General features: G+C 41.2%; 1 protein-coding gene across 1 annotated transcript in view; it reads left to right on the top strand.

Annotated features, from left to right (window-relative positions):
• The window catches only part of cdh13 (cadherin 13, H-cadherin (heart)), a 330,027-nt gene extending 306,028 nt beyond the window's left edge, over positions 1 to 23,999 (top strand). Inside the window, exons 13-15 of the mRNA XM_041939059.1 lie at positions 9,245 to 9,478; positions 11,399 to 11,617; positions 22,438 to 23,999. Of these exons, the coding sequence (XP_041794993.1) occupies positions 9,245 to 9,478; positions 11,399 to 11,617; positions 22,438 to 22,445 (461 nt within the window). The 3' untranslated portion in view covers positions 22,446 to 23,999. The remainder of the gene's footprint in view (positions 1 to 9,244; positions 9,479 to 11,398; positions 11,618 to 22,437) is intronic.
• The last annotated feature ends 2,695 nt before the right edge of the window (positions 24,000 to 26,694 follow it).

The raw sequence follows: 26,694 nt of genomic DNA, 5'->3' as shown, positions 1-26,694 counted from the left end.
TGTTAATAAGGAATTATATTTTGCATGTCCACTTAGCGATACTTCAGTCAGTTGTGTTAAATGTATAGTCTCTGTGAGTGGTTAAGCATTGTAATGTATGCACAGTTTGTATTCGGTGTCCAGCCTTGTCCTCAACTCTGCCCTTCAGTACAAGCTAACCTCAGAACAGAGAGACGTAGCACTGAAGCCCACAGGTGGTTGAAGGGCAGCGGTGAGGGTTTTTAATACTGTAGGAGCAGCAAAAGCATTGCCAGGAGGGTTTTACAGATGTTGTTTTTCATTATTTTTTTGCAAATGAGTTGTGTAGCAGCAGCACAACAGTCATCTTAAATTGGTTGCCATATTGCAAAGGGTTTATTGGATATATATGATGCATTGTTGAGTTTGCGAGTGTAGCACACTGGAGTTGCGTGACCAAACTGGCTTGGGGGCTTTGCTCCTTTTAATATCGACAAGGAACTTTTATGGAGACAATTAAACCTAATCTCAGTCGTTAATTAGTGTAATTCCTGCTCTGAAACCAATTTATTAGAATCAATCCCCACTTGTGTAAAGTTAATTTTAGCTTAGGACTGTTACATTTTTCAGTAAAAATGATACATCATTCATTATCTCATTTGTTCAAAAAACACTGAAGAAGTTACTTAGCTTATGCAAGTTTTAAAACTTTCTGACTTCATCCCAGCAACCTAATTAAACCTTAAATAAAGGAGAGCAGGCTGGGAAAAACGGAGGGCTGCAGAATAAAACAGTGCAGGGATTTCCATCTCCATTCATGTTATTCTAACTCGTTAGCAAGATGCAAAATGTCAGAGCCTCAAAGGTGATTGGATTACTTTAGATTTGACAAAGCCTAATTCACTTGCAGGCACACTGCGACTGAGTTCTATGATACATTGCAATGCCTAAGGGCAAATACTGCCCGACAAGGAGGAAATGACAGTGAAGAAAAAGATGTTTCCTAACTTATAAAAAAAGCTGTGCTATAAATTTGCATGGTCCTACAAACGTGTGCACATACTAGCAGCATGGCTGTGTCTAGATGGACTGCCATGAAACTTTGTACAGACACTCATGGTCCTCAGATGATCCAGCCTACTGATTTTGGTGATCCCATGACCTTTTCCACCATGTCTGCTTTTTAGTGAAATGCCTCCACAACTTTTGGATGGATGCCATGAAATTTGTCTCAGACATTCCTGTGATTATTTTGTGATCCCCCAACCCTCCATCTGGTTTATGACCAAATACCAGAAAAGCTAATGGTGTTTCATAGTGGTAAATACTGAACCTGCTGAACATCCATTCACATTGTCATCGTGAGCATGTTTGAATGCTGGTGTTAGCATCTAGCTCAAAGCACCACTGTGCCTCACAGAGTCACAATGTGTGCGTAGACTTGTTACTGGAATTGGTGCCATTAAATCTTCTGCCTGCCAGATGAATCATTTTCCTCTCTCTGATACTTGAAAAGAGGCAAAGTAAACAAACAAAACTTAAATCATAGAATACCACAGAACCATTAGAGAGCTTAATGATAACAGGTTCATAGAGTTTTAATGTGACAGCATTGTAAAGGGAAATATGGGCCCACACCTGGAACAATGTCAGACTAAACTGCAGTGAGCAGAAGAAATTTGCTGTGGTTTCTGTTTAATGACTTAACACCCATCAAAATTCCCATTAAGACTGAGATTTTGTGTTTGGAATGTAGAACAAAATAATTGAGTAAGTCACAATTCTCATCAGGCACAAACACTGCAGAGGTCCATTTCACAAAGCATGTTTACTGAAAACTCTGAGTATGTTAACCCTGAAATGAGGGAAACTCTGAGTTTTCCATTTCACATAGGAAGGTAAGTCAAACCAGAGAAAGAGGGGTAACTCAAGCCTGTTTCACAGACAGAGGTAAGTTAAACTCTGAGCCTCGAGTTTCTCTGTGTCTCTGCCCTCTCTCAACCACACACCGTATTTCATTTCCTCATTCATTCATTCAGTCGGCAGACGAGTTTTGGCATAGTTCTGCCGTCTGTTATTTGAAAAAATCATTAAAAATATCACTCAGTGGGAAGTCCATTAGGCACAGTAGGTGGTGACTTTTTTCGTTAACATGGCATGTTAACATCTTTTGATCATGATCCCGTGGATGAAGGTGCAGCGAGACTGCGCAGAGAATTAAATATTCGTCGGGAGATAGTTATCAGACCACGATGTTCTTGCTTTTCCAGACAGTTATCGGTGTTAGGCCACCACCCGTTCTTCGTGCATCTGCCTTCTTTCTGTTAGCTGAGTAAAAGTCTGTGTTAGTTTAAATATGGCTTAATTATTTAAAATAACATGATATAGATGAGAACACTTTTTTTTTCATTTTTAAATTTTATTTCATTCGTTAACAAAAAAAGAAACATTATATGAACACAATATAACCAATTTTACAATGAAAGGGAGCCACTTAATATTTACTTTACAATGTAAAACATGATAAAAATGAGGTAGCTACCTCCATGAGATCATGCCGAGGTCTTACCTGTTTGAACAATGTTTTTATATTTCATTTTAAGCTGCTGCCAAGTGCGCTTCTCCCCTGCGGGATTGCACCTAAATGAAATAAATTAATAGGCAACCATTCAAGCAGTTTAGCCCTGTAATATTATTGTGATTTCAAAGGACTACATTTATACTCACGCATTGACCCGAGCAGCAATGTTCTCCCACGCCGTCTCCCTCTCCTTCGCAGCTGCAGCGGTGTTGGACTTCCGTCTAAAAACGTGTTCATACTCGCAGTATGAGCGCATTAAAATGTCTAATTTCCAGTGGCGTGAAGTAGGCAGCCTTCCGCTTCCCCGTTGCCATGGTAACACCTCAAATCGGGGTTCCATTGATGCTGTGTTTTTAAAGTTGCGGTGCACGCGCTTAACTCGAGGTGAACCTACTCTGAGTTAATCAAACTAACTCAAACCTGCTGTTGTGGAATCGAAAACTCAGAGTTTCCTATCTCAGAGTAGATCAACTCAGAGTTCAGGGTTACACTCAGAGTTTGTTGAACCTGCTTTGTGAAACGGACCCCAGGGGAAAAGACTAAGACAACACAAGTAACTCACTAACACAAAACATGGCAGGACTATAGACAAAGACAAGACTAGAAACTCACTTACCTAAACTGTGACAGGACTATAGACAAAGACAAGACCATGAACAAATTATCAATGACTAAAATAAAGAACAGAAAACGGTCCAGCAGGAGGAAGAAACAAACGACTATGAAAGACCTTGAACTTAACAAAACAGAAACAAAAATCACTCCTGAAAACTCGGAGGAAATTAACACTACTATGAAATAAAACAAAACCAAAGAACAATCTAACAAAGAACTGAAAATTGGCTATAACTAGTGGTAACCAAAATAACAAAACTAGGCCATAGAAATTACCATAAAAGGAAAACTCACAGAGAACACGACATGAACACAGACAAACCGAGGGTTAACACAGACATGGACTGAGACACGGACATGAACAAAGAAAACGCAACAAAATAACACTCACTGAGGGACTATGGCAAACACTAAAGACGGTAGAACACTAACATGAAACAAGGCATGGACAAGAACAAAGAAAAGAAACAAACTGACAGGGACTGAAGCAAACAAAGGACAAAGACAAACCAAGGAGACAATTACCTGAAACACAACACACACAACAAATAACACTCACTACTATGGGGCTGTGGCTGTGGCTATGGCTATGGCAGACGGCAAGGTGCCGCAGACGGAAAGGTGACGCAGACGGAAAGGTGACGCAGACAACGACCCAACAAAGACAGGGGGGAAGACACTGACTTATATACAAAAGGAGGGATCACTAATGACACACAGGTGGATCACAGGATGGAAAACACAGGAAGTAAAGTAACCAAAGACACATAACATGAACCTTCAAAATAAAACAGGACGTGACAAAACCCAGACAACGACAACACACAATGGGAAACTTGCATGCGTGCATGGCAGGGGTCATGACACTAACGTTACCTAAACTCGGACGCTTCCATGACAGGTTTCTGAGTGAATGAATGAGTCATGGACGGGACTTTTTAAAATTTAACCTGTAACCCCAAACAACTGTAATCAGTTAGTTAAATATGATGAATGATAACTAACACATGGCTACCTTGGTCAGTAATAAGCTAGTTGGCTGGACGTGCTAAAGATTGCAACCTATATTAGACCAGATAAACATACTGTCACTTTTGCTGTTGTATTTTTGCTTTCGGAGAAGCGAAAAATTGATACCACCCTCCAAACTCTTTATACATGGAGTATCACTCCTACTACAGCAAAGTACACAGAATTTAACATGATATCCAGAGCTTGACAGACCTGCCTTTTCTAGTTGCTGTATGGGTGTGAGGTTTACAGTAGCAGTCAGCTGGATGCCAGAATGAATGGTATTGTATTACACTTAGAAACTGACAATATCTCAGAGAATTGGTACTTTCAAACCAAAAAACCTTTGAGAATTTGCTTTACGCTGACTTCAAATGAAGACTAAAGCACTGCTGTAAGGCTATCATAATGTCTTTCATTTTGATGTCAAATACAGCTAGTATGTGTGTAAACATGCACTGGAATAGACTTCAAAGGAACTGCTTACCCAACTTTAACATAAATGTCAAATACACCTGAAAGTAATTCCTCCATGCTGAGTCTTTTTATTCACACACAACCTCTTAAACAGGAGCAACACAAGGTGTTTCCCAGGCTGCTAAATCCCTCTGGCAGGGCGATGGAGGCTATCCAAGTGCTAAATATTTACTATTTGCGTAAATGCATGAATGTACTATGAGTAAAGTCTAGTGCAAACCTTGAAGGCATGTGTAGGTGCTGATTCTCTGTGATAATGGCAGTAATCCAACTTCATATACACTCATGCTGACACCTACCCACATACACAAGTGGCTACTCTTCCTCCCTGCATTCCCACCAGCCCACACAAAACTGGGTCAATTACAAAGCTGGAATACTCTCACTCTTCCAGAACAAAAAAGCAGGAGTGATAAGTAAGTACACTTTCATCTGTTTGTTTTTTTTTAACTCCCTGAAAAACACCATTTGGGTGTAGCAACACAAGATTTTCAGCACAGACGACACAAGAGAAATGAATGATGGATGGCAGAAGCAGATTATACTCACCTGCAACTAATACATTTTCCGCTTTATGACAGTCTGCTGAGACTTTATCAGATAATCATCATGATCTGTTTGCTGAGCTCCAAACTTTAGTTTCATTCTCAGCTGAAAAGCCATCAACAGATTGTGATTACGAGAGATAGGGAGAAATCAAATATAATGGATGCGAGTTTGGCATGTCTACTGTGTCATAATCCTGAAATTACCGCAAATTTCAAATTACCGAAATCTCTGCACTCTTTGTTTCAAGGAATGAAGCAACACAGTGAACAGCCCTTATATACTGTAGATGAGTATGGCAGTGACAATATCAGCAGCAGATCACAAGCAGAGAGGAATTACCTGAGCAAAAGCAGTGTGTTGAAGAAAAAAAAAACAGTAGCTCTTCAGGCGAGACCTTAGATAATCTATTATCACTTGAGAGGTGAGACCAAGAGAGTGAGGATGGGGCTCAGATCCCCCCCTCAGCAAAAAGATTTAAATTTCAACCCATTTGTAGTGGGAGAGGCCATTTCTGTGCTTGGCTGGCTTTAAATGAAGCTGTTCTTACTAAATGAAGACTCCTCACACCTAATCACTCGATTTCTCTGCTCCTCTCTTCTCCTGTGCCTCCTCATCTCCCTTGCATCATGTCTGTGTCATCATCAGCCTGCCTTGGCATCAATGGAGCTTGTCTGCTGGCCTCTGCTTCACACCGCTTTGTCACAAAAGTTCTGATTTAACACACTGTAAGTTTCTAAAGGAGACAGGCAATTTATGGATCTGTGCAGCTACAACGTGTCTCCCCATCTCTGCATGTTAGGCACTAAAAAGAACATAAAAGGTAAAGTATGCAGTATTTAAGAAGGAAGGGACATGGTTGGATTTGCTGTGATGCCAAAAGGAGATGATCATTTTGGGGGCGATGAAACCTCTCATTGTCCTCTCATCGTCTTGTTGGAGTTGTTCAGTGTCGAAAATATATTCATAACCACATCAAGCTGTCAAACTGTTCTGGCTGTAGAGTTCCTGTGTAATTAAAGGAGGTTTCAATCTCCATGTTAATTTCTTCCCAAAAATGTGCAAAATTCTGCCCAGAGAGTAGAGTGCACAGATTGATCAGATCAGTGTAAAACCAGATGAAGTGAGGACAAAGGTCTTCGCTCAGTGCCTCTCAGTCCTGGGGTGCGTTTCACAAAGCAGGTTCAACAAACTCTGAGTGTAAGCCTGAACTCTGAGTTGATCTACTCTGAGATAGGAAACTCTGAGTTTTCGATTCCACAACAGCAGATTTGAGTTAGTTTGATTAACTCAGAGTAGGTTCACCTCGAGTTAAGCGCGTGCACCGCAACTTTAAAAAGACAGCATCAATGGAACCCCGATTTGAGGAGTCACCATGGCAACGGGGAAGCGGAAGGCTGCCTACTTCACGCCAGACATTTTAATGCGCTCATACAGCGAATATGAACACGTTTTTAGACGGAAGTCCAACACCGCTGCAGCTGCGAAGGAGAGGGAGACGGCGTGGGAGAACATTGCTGCTCGGGTCAATGCGTGAGTATAAATGTAGTCCTTTGAAATCACAATAATATTACAGGGCTAAACTGCTTGAATGGTTGCCTATTAATTTATTTCATTTAGGTGCAATCCCGCGGGGGAGAGGCGCACTTGGCAGCAGCTTAAAATGAAATATAAAAACATTATTCAAACAGGTAAGACCTCTGCATGATCTCATGGAGGTAGCTACCTCATTTTGATCATGTTTTACATTGTAAAGTAAATATTAAGTGGCTCCCTTTCATTGTAAAATTGGTTATATTGTGTTCATATAATGTTTTGTTTTTTGTTAGAGAATGAAATAAAATTTAAATATGAAAAAAAAGTGTTCTCATCTATATCATGTTATGTTAAATAATTAAGCCTATATTTAAACTAACACAGACTTTTACTCAGCTAACAGAAAGAAGGCAGATGCACGAAGAACGGGTGGTGGCCTAACACCGATAACTGTCTGGAAAAGCAAGAACATCGTGGTCTGATAACTATCTCCCGACGAATATTTAATTCTCTGCGCAGTATCGCTGCACCTTCATCCACGGGATCATGATCAAAAGATGTTAACATGCCATGTTAACGAAAAAAGTCACCACCTACTGTGCCTAATGGACTTCCCACTGAGTGATATTTTTAATGATTTTTTTAAATAACAGACGGCAGAACTATGCCAAAACTCGACTGAATGAATGAATGAGGAAGTGAAATACGGTGTGTGGTTGAAAGAGGGCGGAGACACAGAGAAACTCGAGGTTTCTTGAGTAAAACCTGGTCCCGACCAGGTTAGGTTCATAGAGTCAGTTACTGCGGTAACTGACTCAGAGTTTAACTTACCTCTGTCTGTGAAACAGGCTTGAGTTACCCCTCTTTCTCTGGTTTGACTTACCTTCCTATGTGAAACGGAAAACTCAGAGTTTCCTTCATTTCAGGCTTAACATACTCAGAGTTTTCAGTGAACCTGCTTTGTGAAACGGACCACAGCTCTGTTAAGTTTGCCTGCTGTGTTTATTCATTGTTTCCCTGTGTTGCCTTCGTTGTATGTATAGCCCTTGCCCCTAGTGTGTGTGTTATCATAGTTTCCTTAGTTGTGGTTTTTGTGTTTAATAAATTTATTAATTTGAATCAAGTGCCCACTTGTGTGTCTGCATCTGGGTTCAATCCCTCATAGTTCACCTAAGTCCCCACTTCCTTGACAGTTAGCTGCTCTGTCCTGCTCTTTAACGGATTTGGAGAAGTTTACATGCAACCCTGGCCAACATTACCTGAGATAGTGTTACTGGTCAGTTCTCACCAGAAAAAGCCTTTTCTCTAATGTCAAAACGGTAAACATAGGCTACTGTTTGAGAACACAAACATGTAAGTCAAGCAGCTACACAATGTAGCTTACATTTTCCTGATCTCTACAATACCAGGACTATCTCTGCAGTACAAGCACAACACTTAACTTAACACATCACTGGGCTTAACACATATTTATTTCCATGTCGTCTATATGATCATGAGTTGGTGACGATGCTGACATTTTGCCTGAGAGGCTATGCAGCTTTGGCCTAAACCTTTCTAGCACAGCACCATGTAAGTGGCAATGAAGTGTGTATTTGAGACCAGTTTTCAAGATGAAGAGTCATGTCTTATGTTTGAACTTTCAAACATTCCCGTCATTTTGCCTCATTAGTTGTTTTTCTTAATGTTTGTCCGAAAATCTTTAACCTAATCAGCATTTCATGGCAGAAACATTTCTTGTGTACAGCTTTCTCTGTCGGCACTGTGAAAACCCAGAGTATCACTTGACATTTATTGCACAGGTATCTTGACTGTTTTTTCTTCCTTCTCTGCCATAAATTGTCTGCAAATGTGTATTTTTTTTTACCTGGTAGAGGCGGAGGAGACCTATTTTCCAATTACAGATCTTGTCTGTAGGTGTTAATTGCTGACTGACCTCCAGAGCTGTTGTGGATGCTGTTCGTATTTTTTAATAACCTCTAATCGCAGTGAAACAGAGAGCAGCAATAGAGAAGAGCGAAGCTGCTTTTTAACGCAGCACCCTTCAATAAGGTCTTATCTCGTATAAACACAGCAGCTGGCTGAGTGCCGAGTCACAGCGCTTTTTTGAAACATGAGCCTCTGTGATTCATGGTCCTCTGACATTAGAGTGACACACGTTTTTGTTTTGTGGTTGGGTTAAATCGGGTCAGCTGAGGAGGAAAGAGCAGATTGGACGTGTTTATCGGCAGTTTGGCTTGTAAGAAGCAGCAGGTCTTTCTTTGCTGTTGGATTTCAGCTGAACGCATTTTGACATTCCAGAATGAAAAGGAAAATTAACTTTGGAATAATCACGAGTACAAAGCAGTACACCATGTTTGACTGCATTATTACTCTTTTCCCACGTCCAGATCATTGCTGTTCACACCTCTCACACAATGGTGCTCATCCAGGTTAACAGTAGAGCGCTACATTTTGCAGAGTGAATCAATGAACACTGTTTTTTCTATCTTAACGTGTGTGTGTTTTGTGTGTTTGCAGGCAGCCCCCCAGCCACAGGCACCGGGACGTTGGTCATTCACCTGGAGGACTACAATGACAATGCCCCCTATGTAGTTCCATCGGTTGCACGGGTGTGTGAAGACGCCCATGATATGAACGTGGCCATAGTTGGGGGGCGGGACAAGGACCTCACACCCAACGCTGCACCATTTAAGATAGAATTGGGCAAACAGCCCGGCCTTGATAAAACATGGAAAGTTACCAGGGTCAACTGTGAGTATTCTATTTTGAAAAGAGATTTGTTCCATCAAACAGTAAATCTTTCACACAACAGGCAGAAATGCACCACAGTGTATGTGAGTCTCTTTTTCTTTCCTGTTACTTCGTCCACACTATTTTTCTTTTGAGCCCATTCTCCCAGGGTTGCTAAAAGGCACCCTGGGAAATGTGGGAATAGAAATAAACAAAGGGAAAGTATGAGAGGTAACAGAAACAGCACAGAATATTGAAGGGTCACTTCACCTGTGTGCAGTGGTACATCCTGTCACACAGTGTTAAGGAGTCCGTTCTGAATACAGAGCAGAAAAATCTTAATTGCAGATGCTAGTACGAATCACATGACAAGATAAGGATGAAGAGTAAAATGATGCAAGGAGGGAAGGGGGAGGAGGATAGACAGACAACTGAGACATTGATTCAGGGTTGCATCATGACTGACTGCGCTGCCTTGTGTGTGTTTGAGCGACAGAGCAGAGATAAAAGCTGCCCAGAGGTATTAGCTGTGAGTGACAGAGGGAGAGGGAGGTACAGACACTTCTCAATCACCCCCCCTGGAAGAGACAGATATGGCCAGCTGAGAAAGAGCCCGTTACCAGTGAAATGGACTGGCGCTGTGCTTGTCTCCACTGTGTGTGTTTGTGTGTGTGTGTGTGTGTGTGCGTGCGTGTGTGTGTGTGTTTTAGTCCAGTTAGTCAGTTTTATCATACAGATGGGTGAATGATTAGAGAAAAGTTCAATGGCTTGCTGCTCTAGGTCTGAAGAATAAATATGAAAGTAACAACTGAATTGAAAAGTTTAATATTTTAATATTTTAGCATCAGATTGGGGGGGCAGCTAGCCTGGCTCTGTGCTCAGGTAACAAAATATTTAAAGCTTAATAATTAACACATTGTATGTGGTTTGTTTAATTTACAAGACAAAAGGTACAAAAAGTGTAAAAACGGCAAATGCCAGGTGAACTTTTTGCCCATTTCCAGGCTTTGTGTTAAGCTACACTAACAGGCCGCTGGCTGTAGCCTTTATTTACTGGTCAGATATGAGAGTGGTGTCATGAACTCCAGGCAAGAAATGCCAGACTGTTCCTTTAAACGATAAAGCTGAATAAATGGGTGAGGAAACATGATGTGAATCATGTGCTATGGCTTTGACAGTCATCAGATCTCATCCCAGTTGAACACCTATGGGACCAATGAGAAAAAAAGATCCATGCCAAGGCCTGACACACTTTCTACTGGTTTTTCCGCTAACTTTTCACTCATCTGAGTGTGTTATCACTTGGAATTTGAAAGTGCATGTGGCTGAGCTGTCACATGATCACACTTTAACAGATCAACACAATTCCATGATCTACTACAACATTTTTGTTTAAAGTAAACTACCCACTACTCAGACTCTGTCTGATTGCACGGGGATGATCTGACAGTCAGCTGTTTGCCAATTTGTCACATCAGGGTTTGCAGAAACTTTGGGAAATCCTGCATTTCACTCTACACCCCCACAAATCCAACAACACTGATGGGGAGGATTTGAAAAAAGCTGTACATTTTCTAATGACATAAAAGTCACCTTACCTGAACTCTATGGCAGACAGGTAAAATGTGCAGCTTTGCATATTTGGCACATTTCAGCATGAAGTGTACTTGCTCCAGTATTTGCTCTTGTGTCTCTTAAGGAATTTTAAAATGTGATGCAACAAAATGTAACAAACATACTCATTATAAGTGGTGCCAATTTTTTGACGCTTCAGTCGTCAGGAATGGCCTGGCAAACAGCTACTTGAGGAATATAAGTGTTGCTGAATAATGCCCACATTTAGTTCCGCTTTGTCGAATGGGACAGAATGGATGGACAGTACATGCATGCAGAATTAAAGACTTTATTAAACCTCCGCCTTCTTCTGTGTGTCCCCCACAGCCACACACTCCCAAATCATGCTTTTGCACAGTCTGAAGAAAGCCAACTACCAGCTCCCGCTGCTCATCACTGATTCAGGGGTGCCCCCTTTGTCCAACAGCACAGAGGTCAAGGTTCAGGTGTGCGTTTGTAAGAAGAACAAGATGCACTGCAGCTCTTCGCACTCCCACCGCGCCAGCCTTCTCGTGCTGCTCGCAACACTCCTGCTCGCCCTACTCTGTAAGTACCAAGAACAACCTCATGTCTTATTCGCAGGTGTCCTTGTTTAAACTTGGATTAATGAAGTAATACCATGTGCTGCTTCCAACTTGTCATTTGGTGTTTTTGTTGTGTGTGACACGCATCCCGTGCATTCATGCATTTGGCAACCGTGCGTTGTTTCCATTAATTTAACAAAATATGCCTTGTGCATTTCACGTTTCTGGATTTTTTGCTGCCATGCCTAGGGCACAGCCCGGGAAGCCAAACGTGAATTTACTCTGAATATCTCATTTAAACCATCAGCGACAGCATGAATAATCCAGCCTGCCTTCATTCACAACACAAACGTCATGGAGGACGTCCAATGGCTACTACAGTGAAAAGAAAAATCACTAGCAACTTAAGGCCCCCAGATCGCGTTCTCCCACCTGGGCTCATTCTCTATAGTTTATAGTCAGGCTCAATGTATGCCAGAGGCGGGGTACAGCGGAGAGTGGGGAGAGAGTAGAAGAAGAAGAGGGCTGTGTATGAGTGGGGGAAAGAAAAGAAGAAATGATGGAAAAAGCAGAAAAACACGTACAAATAAAAAAAACATACATTTTTGGGATGAAACAATGGTGTAGCTGTACTTATATCACCTTGATTTATTCTGCTGATTTATGTTTGACTGTGAAACGTTTCGCTGGAGATTATCAGAAAAATGTCTCCTTTCCTTTTTCCAGCTCTCTGTCCTCTCTTTTCTTTTCATTCTATTGATCTTGACATCTTTTTTCTGTCCCGTTGATCACTCCTATCGTCTCCGCTGCTGCCATTCCTCCCCTGTACCACTTCTCCTGCTCCTCTGCTTCCTCTCTATCTAGCAATCAGCCGCACTCTCCCCATAATCCTTTGCTTACAGGCAGAATCTCTGTGTCTCATCATCTCATTTTCTCTCTGTATCTGTGAATCACAGCATCTAGCATGACCCATCGATCACCCTCTGGCTATGCATCAATCTGTCAATTGCTGCGTGTCTTTTCTCCAAGCAGCTGCCGATGCTGTGTATGGGAAGCCCTTGTTTGAATCTGCGCCTTGAGGAACTCATCATCTCGTCCTCTTGTGACGCAGTCAGAGCACTTACTTACCTGCAACTTCTGTTAAAAACTTGTGATTCACAGGACATAAAGTATAAATTAAACTGACAACGCGTAGAAAGCAACAGCATAAGCACTCCAGCGATGATAGGCCATTAGTTGCGGTTTCACTGCAACACACTAATCATGAGCATAAGCCGATGCTGTGTCAGCGTTCACGGGCAAGCAGCCACCTCTCAGAAAGTTTCATGGCAGCAATCCTGAGAGTATCCCGGCTGGAACAGTCAGTTGGCTTTTCACACTCTCCTTTTGAGAAATATTTTGCTACCTGCGGTCGCTGTGGTAGCAGCCGCAGTGTCTGATCTAGAAAGCATGATAATTGGTTGACATGCCAAGATGACATTAGGAGAGTCTTTGCTGCTTTTGCTCTTCACGACAGCACCATTCTTTACTCTACTGTAAACTGTGGAGTGACAGATGGTGGCATTCATTAACCAAATAGCTGCTCCAGATGACGAATTCTTGGGCTGCCTGGTCCTGAGCCCGTGCACACGTCCATTCATTTGGACCGAAGCATGTTTGCATTGTTAGAACAGAAGTAAGAGTGAGCAGCATCACCCTGGAGCGGGAGGAAGCAAGGTGTGTGTCTCTGTTGAGAGCCTCAGATATTATTACAGCTGGGCAACACAGGTCCCGATGCAGAACATCTCTACACACACACACACACACACACACACACGGGTGCCCAGAGAGATGACTCCTGCTCGAGCTCATCACAGAGACCTGTGCTGGGGGACAGATAGAGGGGACTGATCACTGCAGTGTATAGTCAGATAGTCTGACAGAGAGGCAAAGAGGATCCTGTTTCAATTCCCTTATCTCCACGCTGAACTCTGACCCCGCAGGAGAGAGATGAGGAGGAGAAAAATGGAAAGAGCTGGAGGGGTAGAACGGGGAAAGGAGATGAGAATAAAGGTGTGGAGATTAAGCTCTTCTGTTGTGTTCTGTTTTTGCCCACCGGGTTACAGGCGGATGGCCACGCTGCAGTACAGGTTTCTTAATTTCTCTGGTTCCTTGCAACTGTATCTCTCTTAGCTCTCGTAGCTCTATCTGGCAAAAATTAAGTTCATGTCCAAATAATTAGCATCACCCAATTATTTTTGTAGGTAAAGCATATAACAACTCTTTTTTGAATTACCGCAATGAGGAAAGAGTTCTATTTAACATATCTGCAAACTGTCTACTGCCAACTGAAATTGTACAAACTGAATGTATCCATGAAAGCACTTTCTGTAGTTAAGGGAAGGATTGTGGTCTTGGTTAAATACTGAAAAAGGAAAAAGTTTCAGCATGAGGAATGAAACACAGCAAATCAAATCAATAACAAACAACAAACCTGGATGATTCCCTAACCTTAACCAGGCATTCTGGAAGTGCAAACCAGTTCCCACTGAGTACTGCAGCACCCTGGGGTGCCTTATAGGTCCCATTTTCACTTTTATTTTGAGTGTCTCATATCTGGATCAAATCCATATAAGATTTAAGACACTCAGTAAAATACATATGCATCACTGTTGGCCAGGTCACACATCTGATAATGATCCATCTTGGTTTTCTCAGCTACGTGTAAGTCAGGGTCAGAGGCCCTCTGGTACAGGACGAGGTGGTAATGCATATGAAGCTGTCAAAGCCGTCACTGACAAAAAAACAGAAGTATAGTATAACTTCAGCAGTTTACTTACAGCTATCCAACAAAGACTTCAATGAATTCTGTGAGACAAAAGCGTCAGCAGCTGAATGTATGTGGAGACAGTGTCTGCAGCTGTTTCTCCTCGCTGCTTTATTGAGAAGAATTATTTCGAAGTAATTTGAAGTTAGCTGAGGAGTATAGTATAGTTACACTATAGGAAGGGTAAACATGTTGTGTGCGTCTTTACACATCATTCATACCTTTTTAGCATCTGGCTAGAGTGCATCTCAAATCAGGCCTGGAGGTGATACCTTGTTGATGACATTTCCCCACATAAAATAAAGAGACTTCACACTAATTACATTTTTACTCAATATTACATTTTCAATCATATCGAAATGGAAGAAATAAGGAATAGACATGTAAATTACCTATTAACACCCCCGTTAAATACGAAACAAACAAATCCCACTACATCTAAAGCTCAGTCTGAGATGACCAAACCTTAAAACCAAACCCCAAGCAAACTGAAATCAGACTACAACGTGAAGCCTGCAGCATATACAGCTAGTGTCACACTGCAGCGTATCATCTGCAGGGCAAACCTGCCACGTGTGGCAACGGGCCCAAAGTAAACTTAAATCAGGAAAAGACAATCATTATAGAGGGACACCATGCTTTTTAAAAAGCATGACCTGAACATAACAACAAGCAGGATGTGAAGCCCTGTCTTCAAGTCCATGTTCGGGATTTCTGTGCAGGAAAGCATGCCACAGAAAAAGCTGCCCAGCAGTAATTCAACTTCAGTTTGTTCTCTGTGTCTGAAGCATTTAGTTATGTAACTCAAGACATGAACTCCATGTAGTTGTTCTCTGTTTAGAGGTTATCTCTGCAATCATTTCAGCAGTTTGCATTTCGTGTGTGTGCATGTGTGTTTGGACTGTGGGTGATGTATTTCTGATGTGTTTCTGAGTGAGGCTCAGGAGAAAAGATAGAAACAGACAATGCTCTCTCAGCTAGTACCTTTAAGCTTGTATATTTTCTGCAAAGACAAAAAAGACAGAAAACGGCATTTAAATCACAAGAACGGATGAAACAAGTTGATTTTTGTTGGAGACAATGATCGTTTTCCCCCTCTTGTTGAGTGGATTCACTGGAAGCAAAAAGAATTGGAAAGGTGTGTGGGCTGTGAAGTCTGCTCGTTAATATGTTCAGGAACTGTGCTGCTGCCGACGACGGCGTCAGTCGGATCACACCTCTCCACCTGCGCCTGAAACCTCCGCGCTGTTTTCCACAGACTCCAGCGACGCTGGCAAAAATGGAGTCAAGTCCTCTCTGGTATTCTGTCCTGGCTCTCGGCCATACACCACCCACTGGGGTTGCTTTTCAGTGCCGTGAATAATGTATGTAAACCTGCAGGACAGAGAGGAGGGGGAAGCAAGTGCCTGTGTGTGCAGAACATACTGTATACTGTGTCTTCTAATGCTTACGAGGCCTTTGTTGCTGTTGCTGGATTGGCAGCTAAATCTCAGGGCTTTGCTGGGGCCTACTTTTACTCCCCTCCATTGGTAAGCCTTTCCTTTGTGATCAATGTGCCATAGATTCTCACTCACCCTTACACACACAGATTACCACAAAGCAGGGAACAGTTACAATATTATCCTGCCGTCCTATGGAGGGAGGTGCTTGCGGTTATATAAAGACCAGCCCGCATGCACACTCAGATCTGAGGTGTTAAATATCCATGTGAAAGCAACCATTGTTCGCCTGAGACAAGACTTCCTAATTGGGCAAACTATGTGCAATCAATACGTGCACGCATAGGCTGCGGATGCACACAAAAAAAGGACGGCGACTCATAAAGATGATTCCTAATTTTAGAAGTAATTATAAGCAGGAAAACTCCGCTTTAGCTGGTAATGCAGGTGGCGAACCAAAACAGATGACCACACTGCCCCCTATCAGTGCACATGTGCACAGTACATGCACCGTCTCTCTGCAGCAGCCTCACTGTTGCTCAAAATGACATTCTCAAAGTGGATGATGTGTGGCTGCAGGCAGTAAGTTGGTCAGGTTGGGTCACATGTTTCCACATATAGGTAGTGTGGACATCGCTGCACTTTGGAGATGAATATGTTGTTGCTATGTGTGTGAATGTGGCTTATGAGGGATGTGAAATTAAGTGATAAAGTGAAAGTCTCTGGGGAGCAGAGACGCCTTTTCCTACTTCTGCTCTCAGATACGCACACATGCTCACACACACACACACGCGCACACACACACACACATACACATACACATTACGTCCTACACTGCACCACTTCACCCTGCATGTGCTCAATTTAGGAGAGTCTACAAGCTCAAACTGCATGCTGGAATCTTTTCCATGCAGAATTACAAGCTTCAGCCGCAGATTTGTCTGCAGTTGTAATCCACCACAGAGAACTGCTTCCCTCTGTGTCTCTCTGTAATTCCAGCAAGAGTAATGATGTAATTCAAAGTGTAAAGGAGAGAGAGGGAGAGAGGGAAATAGAAAGAGAGGGAGAGAGAAAGGGCGGAGTAAAAACAAAGCATTTACCATTAAACACAACAAACAACTCCCAGCCCAGATGCCACTAATTTACCTCCATCCTCCCGGGGTGTTAGTCCACACTATTCCTCCTCTCTGATCCCTCGCTTCGCTCTGACAGCCACTTTCCCTCTTTCTTCTATAGCTCTACACTAATCCCCTCCCAGCTATAGAGACAGGATGTTTTAGGGGCTTATTTACTCTTGTAAAAATATGGCTTTTCACAGCTTCCTTTGAAGAAGCCTCGTGCCAGTGATGGGTATGGTGGAAGGGCTGTTTCTGCCTTCGGATCAAGCTGTGAAGGGTTTTGATCTTTGAGCTGAGCTTTGAATATAAAGGGTATTCAAAGGGATGTAGCATTTCTTAAGACAAAAGCCAATGACCAGGTTATTTATTCTACAAGTAAACACACTGAGTAATGGCTTTGATCTGATTCATGAATGCAGAATTCCATTTCTTAGTACATTATTACCTCCGTTAATATGTGAACTGCACAGTTTACCATTTTAGATACTCAAAAAGTTGTTATATTTTCTCGGAATATACGTGAATTATTTGTGGATCATTAGCATGCGATGCTTAAAGGCATCATAAATTGTTTATGAATATAAAGTTGTAGCACCAGACTGCACTCGTGTTGTGCTCATGTATTATGAATGATTTGTTGCTACATTTGCTGGTACATCTGTTAAACAGTTGCACGGGGATATACAGCGACTTTTCAGCTCCAAATCTGAAGTAGCCAAAAATGAAAGTCTAGGAAATGTTTAAGCTGTTTGTTGCCAACAGGATGAGGTGACATGAATGTTAATTCAGTATCCCATTTCTGTTTCAGTAGTTACAGACGGGCAATGCTGTGAATAGATACCAGCCCTTGTAGCATTTGAATACAGACTTCCCACAACTGATATTTAGACTTTGTTCATTATCATCATAATGGTAGTGTAACATTTAAATGTTCCAGTTCCAGGAATGGTATTGTGTCTCATTGTCATGTTTTAATAGGACACTAACATATAATTGAGCCTTCATCAATGCTGGCCCATCATATGTCTAAATTTCCGCTGTAAATGAGTTAAATTAAACTCTGTTACTGTTTGGCCTCCAGTTCTGCTCATTTCAATGACACTTTGACAATAAATACTAAAGTTATTCTTCAGTCCTGGTTGATTTTGGTCTCATCCAATGGTTACTGGTGGAAATAGCAACAACAGGAGAACAGCTGGTGCAGCTGTTTCTAGAAACACTCAGTTTGTTTTAATACATGAGTCAATCAGTCCCACTTTTCTAACCACGATTCAAATCCCAAGCAGGAATGTCACAACAATGAAAGCTACCATATAAAGAGGTAATTGCAGAATATAAATAGATGACACATTTAGTGCTGAAAAAAGTGCTGATCAGTATCAGAGCTGAGTTTCTGAAAATTAAAAAAAATGAATTAGAACATAGTTTAAAAAAAATATTGAAAGTTTTCTGATGCTGAAAATGTCTCGTTTACTTCATTAATGTATGTTAACCCTAAAGTTTAAAAAAAAAGTCTATGTTCATCTGATTTTTCATGTATACATTGTGTGATGTGTTATTTATACATTTTAAATGACTGATTAGGCCTCAAACACTGACATGTAATTTGGGAAGCTTTAAGCTTTATTTGTGACTTCATCAACAAAATCTTTTGAAAAAAAAAAACACAAATAACAAACCACAGCATAAAACAATATGCTTTATGATCCAATACCAATTAAATTCTTCATCTAATGATGTCAGTCATGATGTGTTTTTACGTTATCTATTCGCTTACAAGTTCATTTTTAAAGCTATTTCTTGTACAGCCAACTCATTCATCATCACTTTCTGGGTTGGTAAAGGCTTATTAAGTTTCATTACAGTCAGGGTTACCCTGACAGATTCTGTCTTCCTCTATAACATTTCTTCTTCATGCTGCAATGCTGCTGTTTTTGTCTCGCGGCCGTGACATACCTGGGCTAATCAACTGTCACACTCCTCTCCTCCCAGCAATTAGAAAGGCTGAAAACGGGTACTGTTCCCTCCAGTGTCCCGTTTGATTCTTCCTCGCCTCCCGCAGCTTGTTAAATTTGCATTTTACGCATTAAGCTGACGCTTTTACCCAGAGAGACTTACAATAAGTGGAGACAGTCAGATAAGTCAACATCAGTGAAGCGCTGTGATACCTTATTAGGTCATTCTTACACATGGCGAAAAAAAGGTTTGAGCCAAAATGTATTTCTCTCCATCTGGTGCTGTGAAATGGAAATCGGTTCATTTTGTGGTGCAGGCAGCTGTGTTTCATCTCGTGTTGGAACAGGAGAGCGACAGAGCGGCTGTTTATATACAGTACACGCAGGAACTTTAGGTTGTTTACACCGTATATGAGGGACATTTTCCAAGCAGTAGAAAGATGTGAAAACATTGTAGTGGGTGTGATAAATGTCACACTCATACCTTATATTCCAAGACATGCATATGTGTGTGTGTGTCCATGTTCGAGAGTTTTATCCACTTCAAGACCCACAGCTACAAATGCACACCCAGAAGAAATGTAATGTTGTGGGAGTCATTATAAAAACTTCCCTCTGTGAGTCTCTGGAGGAGCACAGCATGTTATTGTGACTAATTCTACCAGCTGTAACATAAAGCAACTCTTTCAGAGCCCAACCAACCTCAGGTATAGTGATTATATTCCGTTCATCCATCTCTTTCTCACTTCCTCTTCTTCCTACCTAATACTCTCTTTCATCTGTTCCTGACCTATGAGTTCAGTGGCTGTGTCTGCGCAGGAGCTGAGGTGAATCGATTCGGCAATGTATTTTCATGTCAGGGCCTTGACTTTTTAGCCAGAGGGGGAGAATTGCCTCTTTTATATCCAGTTTTTCATGTGAGGTGAAATAGGGCTGCTGCAGTCTCATTAGATTTGCAAAAACCAATATCGGAGTCTCGATTGCCTTCAAGTGTTTCTTGACTTTTATTTCATATGGGGGATGGGGGGGAGTAAAGTGGAAGGGGGGCTGGAACAAGAACAATAGAGAAGGAAAAATCAATCGGCCCCATCCCCACCTGTTCCATAACCCCCACCCTATTAGTTATTCACCCATTCAGGCACATTTTGATCGCTTCAACATTTTTTGAAGTGTACTGTCCAATTCATTTCAGAATGTCTGGAAAAATTACAGTTCACATTCATCAGGACCGCTCCCTGATTTTATTGAGAGAAAGAGAGATGTGCAGAGGCAGAGAGGGTGGAGGATAAAGACAGAAAGCCATGTTTGAATGTCAACAGGCGAAGCGCACGATGAGTTTGAAACTGACTGAGAGCAGCAGCGTAGCCCCCTCACGCACTAACAACAAAACACAGGAAGCACAGAGCAACAGTAAACCCTTTAGAAACAATCACTAGCTATAACAAATTGCCACCTCCAAATTGGTTGTTTTACACCACGTTTCGCATGCATTTTGCTATATTAGCAGTAAAAGGCAAGGCTTAAAAGTAAGCCTGTTAAGTAAGGCAGAATATTTATGGTACACCTTATCTGTGATGAAAACATGAAAAAAAAAAAAAAGGTCCACACGCTGTAGCTCCCTGAAGTGCAATTTAATGGCACATCCACTCGTGATGTTTAGAGATAATGCTGTTCTTCGGACATTTTTATTGGTCTCATATTGGTCCAGCACCCGGAAATTTGAACAGATTCATGTTGTATTTTTCAATCCTGGATTGATAAATGAAAGTCTACGTTCTTAACTGCCAGCTATTTTCAGTAATCAACAACTGTAAATCAGTCTCCACCTTTATATTCTTAGTAATGTGTACATCAGTTGCCAGGAAATACCATTAGCACTGTCAAATCAAAAGCAATTAATTAGCTAAACAGGAGGTCACTGCGACATAACAAGCTGGTAGAGTTTGATGGGAGGAGAGAAAATATTACAATTTGAGCTTTGTCAGTTTATTCAGAAAGTTGGGAAACATAGCAGTTCCACCTGGTATTTACCATGTTGAAATATCTGGGAAAACTAATCTCAGTATAAGAAGTATGTAAGGTGCAAGTCTTTTTAATTGAGGCTGAATTTACAAAGAGCTGGTTTAACCAGTTACTAAATCTGAAACACAGAGCATGTGAGGAACATTAGCAATGCAGTGTATGTGACCATTCAAAATACATCAATTATTATCAAACAACACACTTTATCACTGCATCACAGCAGTCTGTGTAATTCACCAGTGGTGGGCTAATATAAAAAGTATAAAAAAAAAAGAATTTGGTTGTTGAGGTAATTGTAAATTTCACTTGATGTAACGTTCAATAGAAAAATAAAATTGTGGACAATTTGTGGAGTGTGTTCGACAGAGGAGCAAAAGGGCTCAACAGTATGAATGACCGACAATTGTCTCCAGCATGCAGTAACTGTAACTTTTCATAAATCCACAGCACAATTAGAATTTGGCCAAAGCAAAGTGACCTTTTTCTGAACGTGCAGTGAGCAGTTTGGTAAGTGGATCTGCCTGTGTAGCCATTTCAATATTTTTCAATTTTGTCTGACCGTTTGACTCCTACTTTGTCCTAAAGTAGAGTTTAAGGAGATTGTAGGAGCCCACGGTGCCCTCCATCCAATCCAGTCATAAAAGAAAAAAAAGAGAAGGGGAGAGTGAGCAAACTGGTGAGCAGGAGCGAGGAGGGTCAGCCAGCTCCAAACGTCAGAAACAGGGAGCAGACTTGGAGGAGATGCCTGGCAGAGAGGCAATCAATAAACCCTCACATTTCACACTGCAGTGTGTGTGTTTGTGTGTGTGTGTGTTTGTGTGTGTGTGTGTGTGTGTGTGTGTGTGTGTGTGTGTGTGTGTGTGTGTGCGTGTTTGTTGAGTCAAATTTTCAAATCAGCTTGATGACAAACTGTCACATTACCAGAGAACATACACCAGCCTGTGCTCATTCAACAACCTGCACCACCGGTGAGAACCCGCCATCGCTCCGAATGAACACACGTATGTTCCGTGAGATTCTTTTAAAGACGATGCGCTGAGGGTATGACCATTCTCCTCTCCATACCTTCTGCTGTAGAGCTGTCCTTGGTACCATGAACTGAACTCACTCTGGAGTGAAAATTGAAGTGTTCTGGAAGTACACGTCAGTGGCCAATTAATCTCCAGTGTTGCCACTCCAGAAAGTGTCTCTTGATGGCATGAGAAATCATAAGCTTGGTGCACCTCGGGTTTGGAGAGCCGTATTGATCGAGCTGTCCGGGGTGAGGAGTGTGGTACACGCTGACACAGTTCCAGGGTGGACTTTCACATTGAAGCCAGTCTGTTAGCTGATACTGCCTCGTAGGACTAAGAGTGAACAATTATAACTCCTCTGTTCTGCCCTCACTGAATATTTAATGATGTGATTCAATCACCTGTCTGCTCTAATTGACTGCAATTGATCTGGTTATGTGATGATTTTTCTCCTTTGCTCCCCACACGCTCCCTCCCCATCCTCCTCAGGCCTGTAGATTCTGCTGAAACCTCCCGTAGCCCTTTTTGCAACACTGAAAAGCAACGACTTATCTCCCTCACGCAACCCAGGCTTAGGAGAGAAGAAGAAGATGATGATGATGAAGCAAGAAGGAGTCTTCTCACCGCACCAAATCAAACAAGAGATTACACACAATCCCCACCGGCACAACTGCTGTACAACACCCCTCAGCGCTTTTTTAAAAGTTTCTCACTTATGTCTCCTGTCACTCGTCTCCTTCTCTTCACCTTTACTTGTGTTATTGCATCTGTCCTTCCCCACGCCTGTCTTCTCCCATCTTATCTCTGTCTTCTCCTGCGTTTCTTTTCCTCTATCTCCCCCCTGCACCTCCTCCACCATCGATTATTCCATTTCTTTTTCACAGCTTTTATTGTATTCCATTTTGGCACCGCACCATTACACTGGCAGACAAACACTGGATGTTAGCAGCATTCGTGGCAACATGCCACATGCGTAGGAGATACTTGAAGCAACATGTACATTGATATTGTAACAAAACAAAAGCTATAAATCAGTTACCTATTGGCCCTCACCTTAATCGCCTGGTCTTTCCCCTCCGTTCATTTGGAACCTCACACTTCCTCCACAGCTTTCTTTCCTTTCTCCTTCCCTCTTTTCCCTCTCAGCTACCTCTGTTTTCTTTTTCCCTCTTCCCCATCCTTCCTTCCTTCACCCTCCCCCATGCATAGATATCATCTGATCTATCTGCCTCTCCCTCCCTGTCCCCTTCCATCTCATCGACCTCTTCCTGTCTCTTGTTGGGCCAGGGAACACTGCGAGGCTGAGCTGCCGTCCCGGGCGTGGAAGAGCATTGACTTTTTGATGTGTTCCTTTCTGTTCTCGTCACAGACTGTGTTTGATCTCATTTCCCTCTTTAAGTGGAGAGAACAAAGCCTGTTTCTTTGTCTGCAATGGTTGTAGTCTTTTAGGACAAGGTGGTAGCCAGAAGCCTTCAAAGTAAGAAGCTCTCTGGAGTCCTTTCTTCGATTTACTTCTGTTTTCATTGCATTAGTTGTCATGGAGTGGAAAGCAGTATATCTTTATAGTAACGGTGTAAACCTTTAAAAAAAAAGTACTATTATATAAATATTTTATTTTTTACCATTGTATAAATATACAGTATTGATTAACTTATGTACTTTGATTGCAAGTTCCTTGGTCACCCACACAGTGAGTAAATAAAAAGAGGAAATCTTTTTTCTGTGAATTTTAGGAACTATTTCTAATGGTATTGATGTGTTGACTATTTTATTGTAACATCTTTTTTTTTTTTTTTGGTTTGGTTTTTTATGATTGTTTTAAAAATCTGTGATTAATTGCAGAATCAGGAGTCTTGCTTTGATGACTGCCATGTGTTTAGGTTGGATTTCGTCTCCGGTCGGTTCTGTCCTCTCCTGTTCTCTCTCCATCTGTAATTACAAGTCACAAGAAGATGTGTAAGAAGAAAACAAAGGCTGTGGTTTTGGTGGCTAGTTTAGCTTTTTTCTCTTGCGCTCATCAGAAGAACGTAGCGTGTGTGGATTTGTGTGGAAGACCACCTTAAAGGAAAAAGATGACATTTTGAATGAGTTATGTCTGTCTTTTGCACTAATTTAATAAAGCCGTTACTGAAAATTCCCACTGTTTTGCAAAATTATGTGTGTCCTAAAATGCTTTTTGATCCTTTGTGAAAGGAACTGTGCACACATGCACCACAAGTGTGAGCATGTGCACATCCCATTTACATCTTTGTATTCCTGCACCTCCATCAATCACACTGAAGGAATCGTTTGACATTTTGGAAAATGTGTTTATTCACTTTTTTTCCACAAGTTAGATGAGATGATAGATACCACTCTTATATTACTATAGCAAGTTTTGCTAACTAGTATCATTTAGCAACAATACTTAACTATATCAGAAACATTAAGAATAGAAAAATCACTAAGTATGTTTGACATGTTCTGTTAAAAAGTTTACTTCTAAATAGTTGTCATTAAGTGTACTTAAATGTATTAAAAATGAAAATACTAATTCTGGATTTCTTTAAGTGGTATTTCAAACTTATACTTATAAAAAGTGTACTTTATTGTAAGTGTATTATAAATTGTACTTAAGTGTACTTTTAAAATTTGTACTAAATTACAAATACTAGTAATAAAGTGTACTTATGAGAAGTATACTTATTTCCAAGTCCTTGGTAATAGACTGTTAGCATGCTTAAAATGCACTTTAAGTTCACATCATTTTAAGTATATTAACAACAAATTGATGATATAATGCAAGTGCATTGCTGTTTTGAATGTTCATGAATCCTGATTTTCACTAGTGTACTTCAGTAAACTTAAAGTTTGCAAAAAGTTGTGCCAAGACTACTTGAGTACTACCTGAATGTAACAAAAATAGTACAAAGTGTGTTTAGTACATTCTTCAAAGAGTATGATTTAAGTATAATGTTTCTTCACCTGGGTGCCATCTGTAAGTTTCCTTGGATGTTCAGTCGGTGACACATAATTTTCTTCTCTTAAAACTGCTCTTATCAATATTTTTACACTGAAAATTGGTGAATGCACAATGTGAAATGTGCACAAGCCCAGGGAGTCATCACCTGACTGTGTTTTTGCTGTTAGGAGTATTTAACCCATCAGTCCAGTTTTACAGCCCATAACTTTACTCTTTGCTTCACTCTCCCTGCTCTTGTATATATATAAAACACTTTAGGCTCCCTGCCAGGCACCAAACAGCAGACAGACAAAGTCTGCAACTAGCTGGTGAACATATAGCGCAGCACTCAGCTCCTAAACAGAGCAATTCATGAACATAGTTTAGAATGACAGAGATTTCAACAGTGAACATTTTGGTCTTGATCTTAGACTAAAGGCAACATTCTGTCCAAACCATCAAGGTGCAGTCATTGCCCAGGGAACTGAAAGGTCAGTTACATAAACCGTGTCTACGTGTGTTTTTAAAGTAATCAATAAGATCTCAGCACTGACTCTAAAAGGTGCTTAGCCTGTGGGAAACCAGTGCACAGATCCTGAAATTGGGCACACACAGTATGAAGACAGCAGCACTCTGAATAAGCAGTATTGGGGAAGAAGAATTTCGAGTGACACAGGAGTTAAGAGACTTATTATATAACTCACTCACTCATGACTCATATGAAACAAATGCATGGATGGGCTGAAGGCTCTTCAGTGCTTGAATTTCCAAAATACTTGAGCTACAGAAAGTACAGAAATTATTTCATGCTTAATTGGAATCAAAGTAACAACAAACATGAGGTTGTTGTTAGGTTGTCAGTGCTGTAGTAATAATATACTGACAGTAAAGGGTAGGATACTGAACATCTATACTCAAGTTAAGTAATTACTCCCATAAGAAAAGGAAAAAAAGAGGAAAAAAAGTTGAGAAACCGACTCAAGTAAGACTGAAAAGTTACTTTTAGTATTGTTTACGCTGTGTCAGTGTAAAATAATGAAAAAAAACAGCACTTGTGGATAAAACTTCTAATACTTGTAAAAGTAATTTTAATGTTGAGGATTTGGGTAGCTGCTTTCTAAAGCACATGATGGAAAAGCCCAACACACCACCAGCCATTATGATAACATCAAACATTGATGTTACACATGAAAAATGAACATGGCTAACATTAGCTAGCTATTCTCACCTACAGTACGTTCAGCTTACTTCCCTGGGAGGCACCACAAACACTTCAACATGCAGCTGTTGTCTGTCTTAGGTTCTGGCCTTAAAGTGTGGCCAGATGAAACCAAGGATTGTTGCTGGAGGCTGCCCGTGTTCTGGGTTTTGCTCCGTCATCAGTGCATCGTGGTCAAAAGACAGGTGGTGCTTCTTTTCCTTCCAGGCAGCTGCCAACTTGGTATCTGTAGCAGAGGTGCTCCTCGCGCGCTCTCCCCCCTACATTCGAGTCCCAAATTTGGAGCAAGCTAGTTGGAACTAATGTATGAATGGAGAAATGTAGCATAGTAAAAAGCAGATGAGAGTGAAGAGTAGAACAGTTTAAAAAAAGGAACATGAAAAGTGCTCGTTCCTCAAAGAAAACTACTTCTTCACTCATGTGCGTTACTTGTAATGTAAACGATTGATATCTCGTACATGCCAAATGGGCTTTGAAAGGATGTTTTATCCACGTTATATAAAGTAGTAGTAGTAGTAGTAGTGACATCTGACCAGGGCAGGCAAGCAAGCAGCTGCATTGAGTGTATGTCTCCAGTGGAAGGTGC

The sequence above is a fragment of the Chelmon rostratus genome, chromosome 6, assembly GCF_017976325.1.
Source record: "Chelmon rostratus isolate fCheRos1 chromosome 6, fCheRos1.pri, whole genome shotgun sequence".
Lineage (NCBI taxonomy): Eukaryota > Metazoa > Chordata > Actinopteri > Chaetodontiformes > Chaetodontidae > Chelmon > Chelmon rostratus.
The sequence above is the reverse complement of the archived record's forward strand: the minus strand, read 5'-3'. Positions and strand labels throughout refer to the sequence as shown.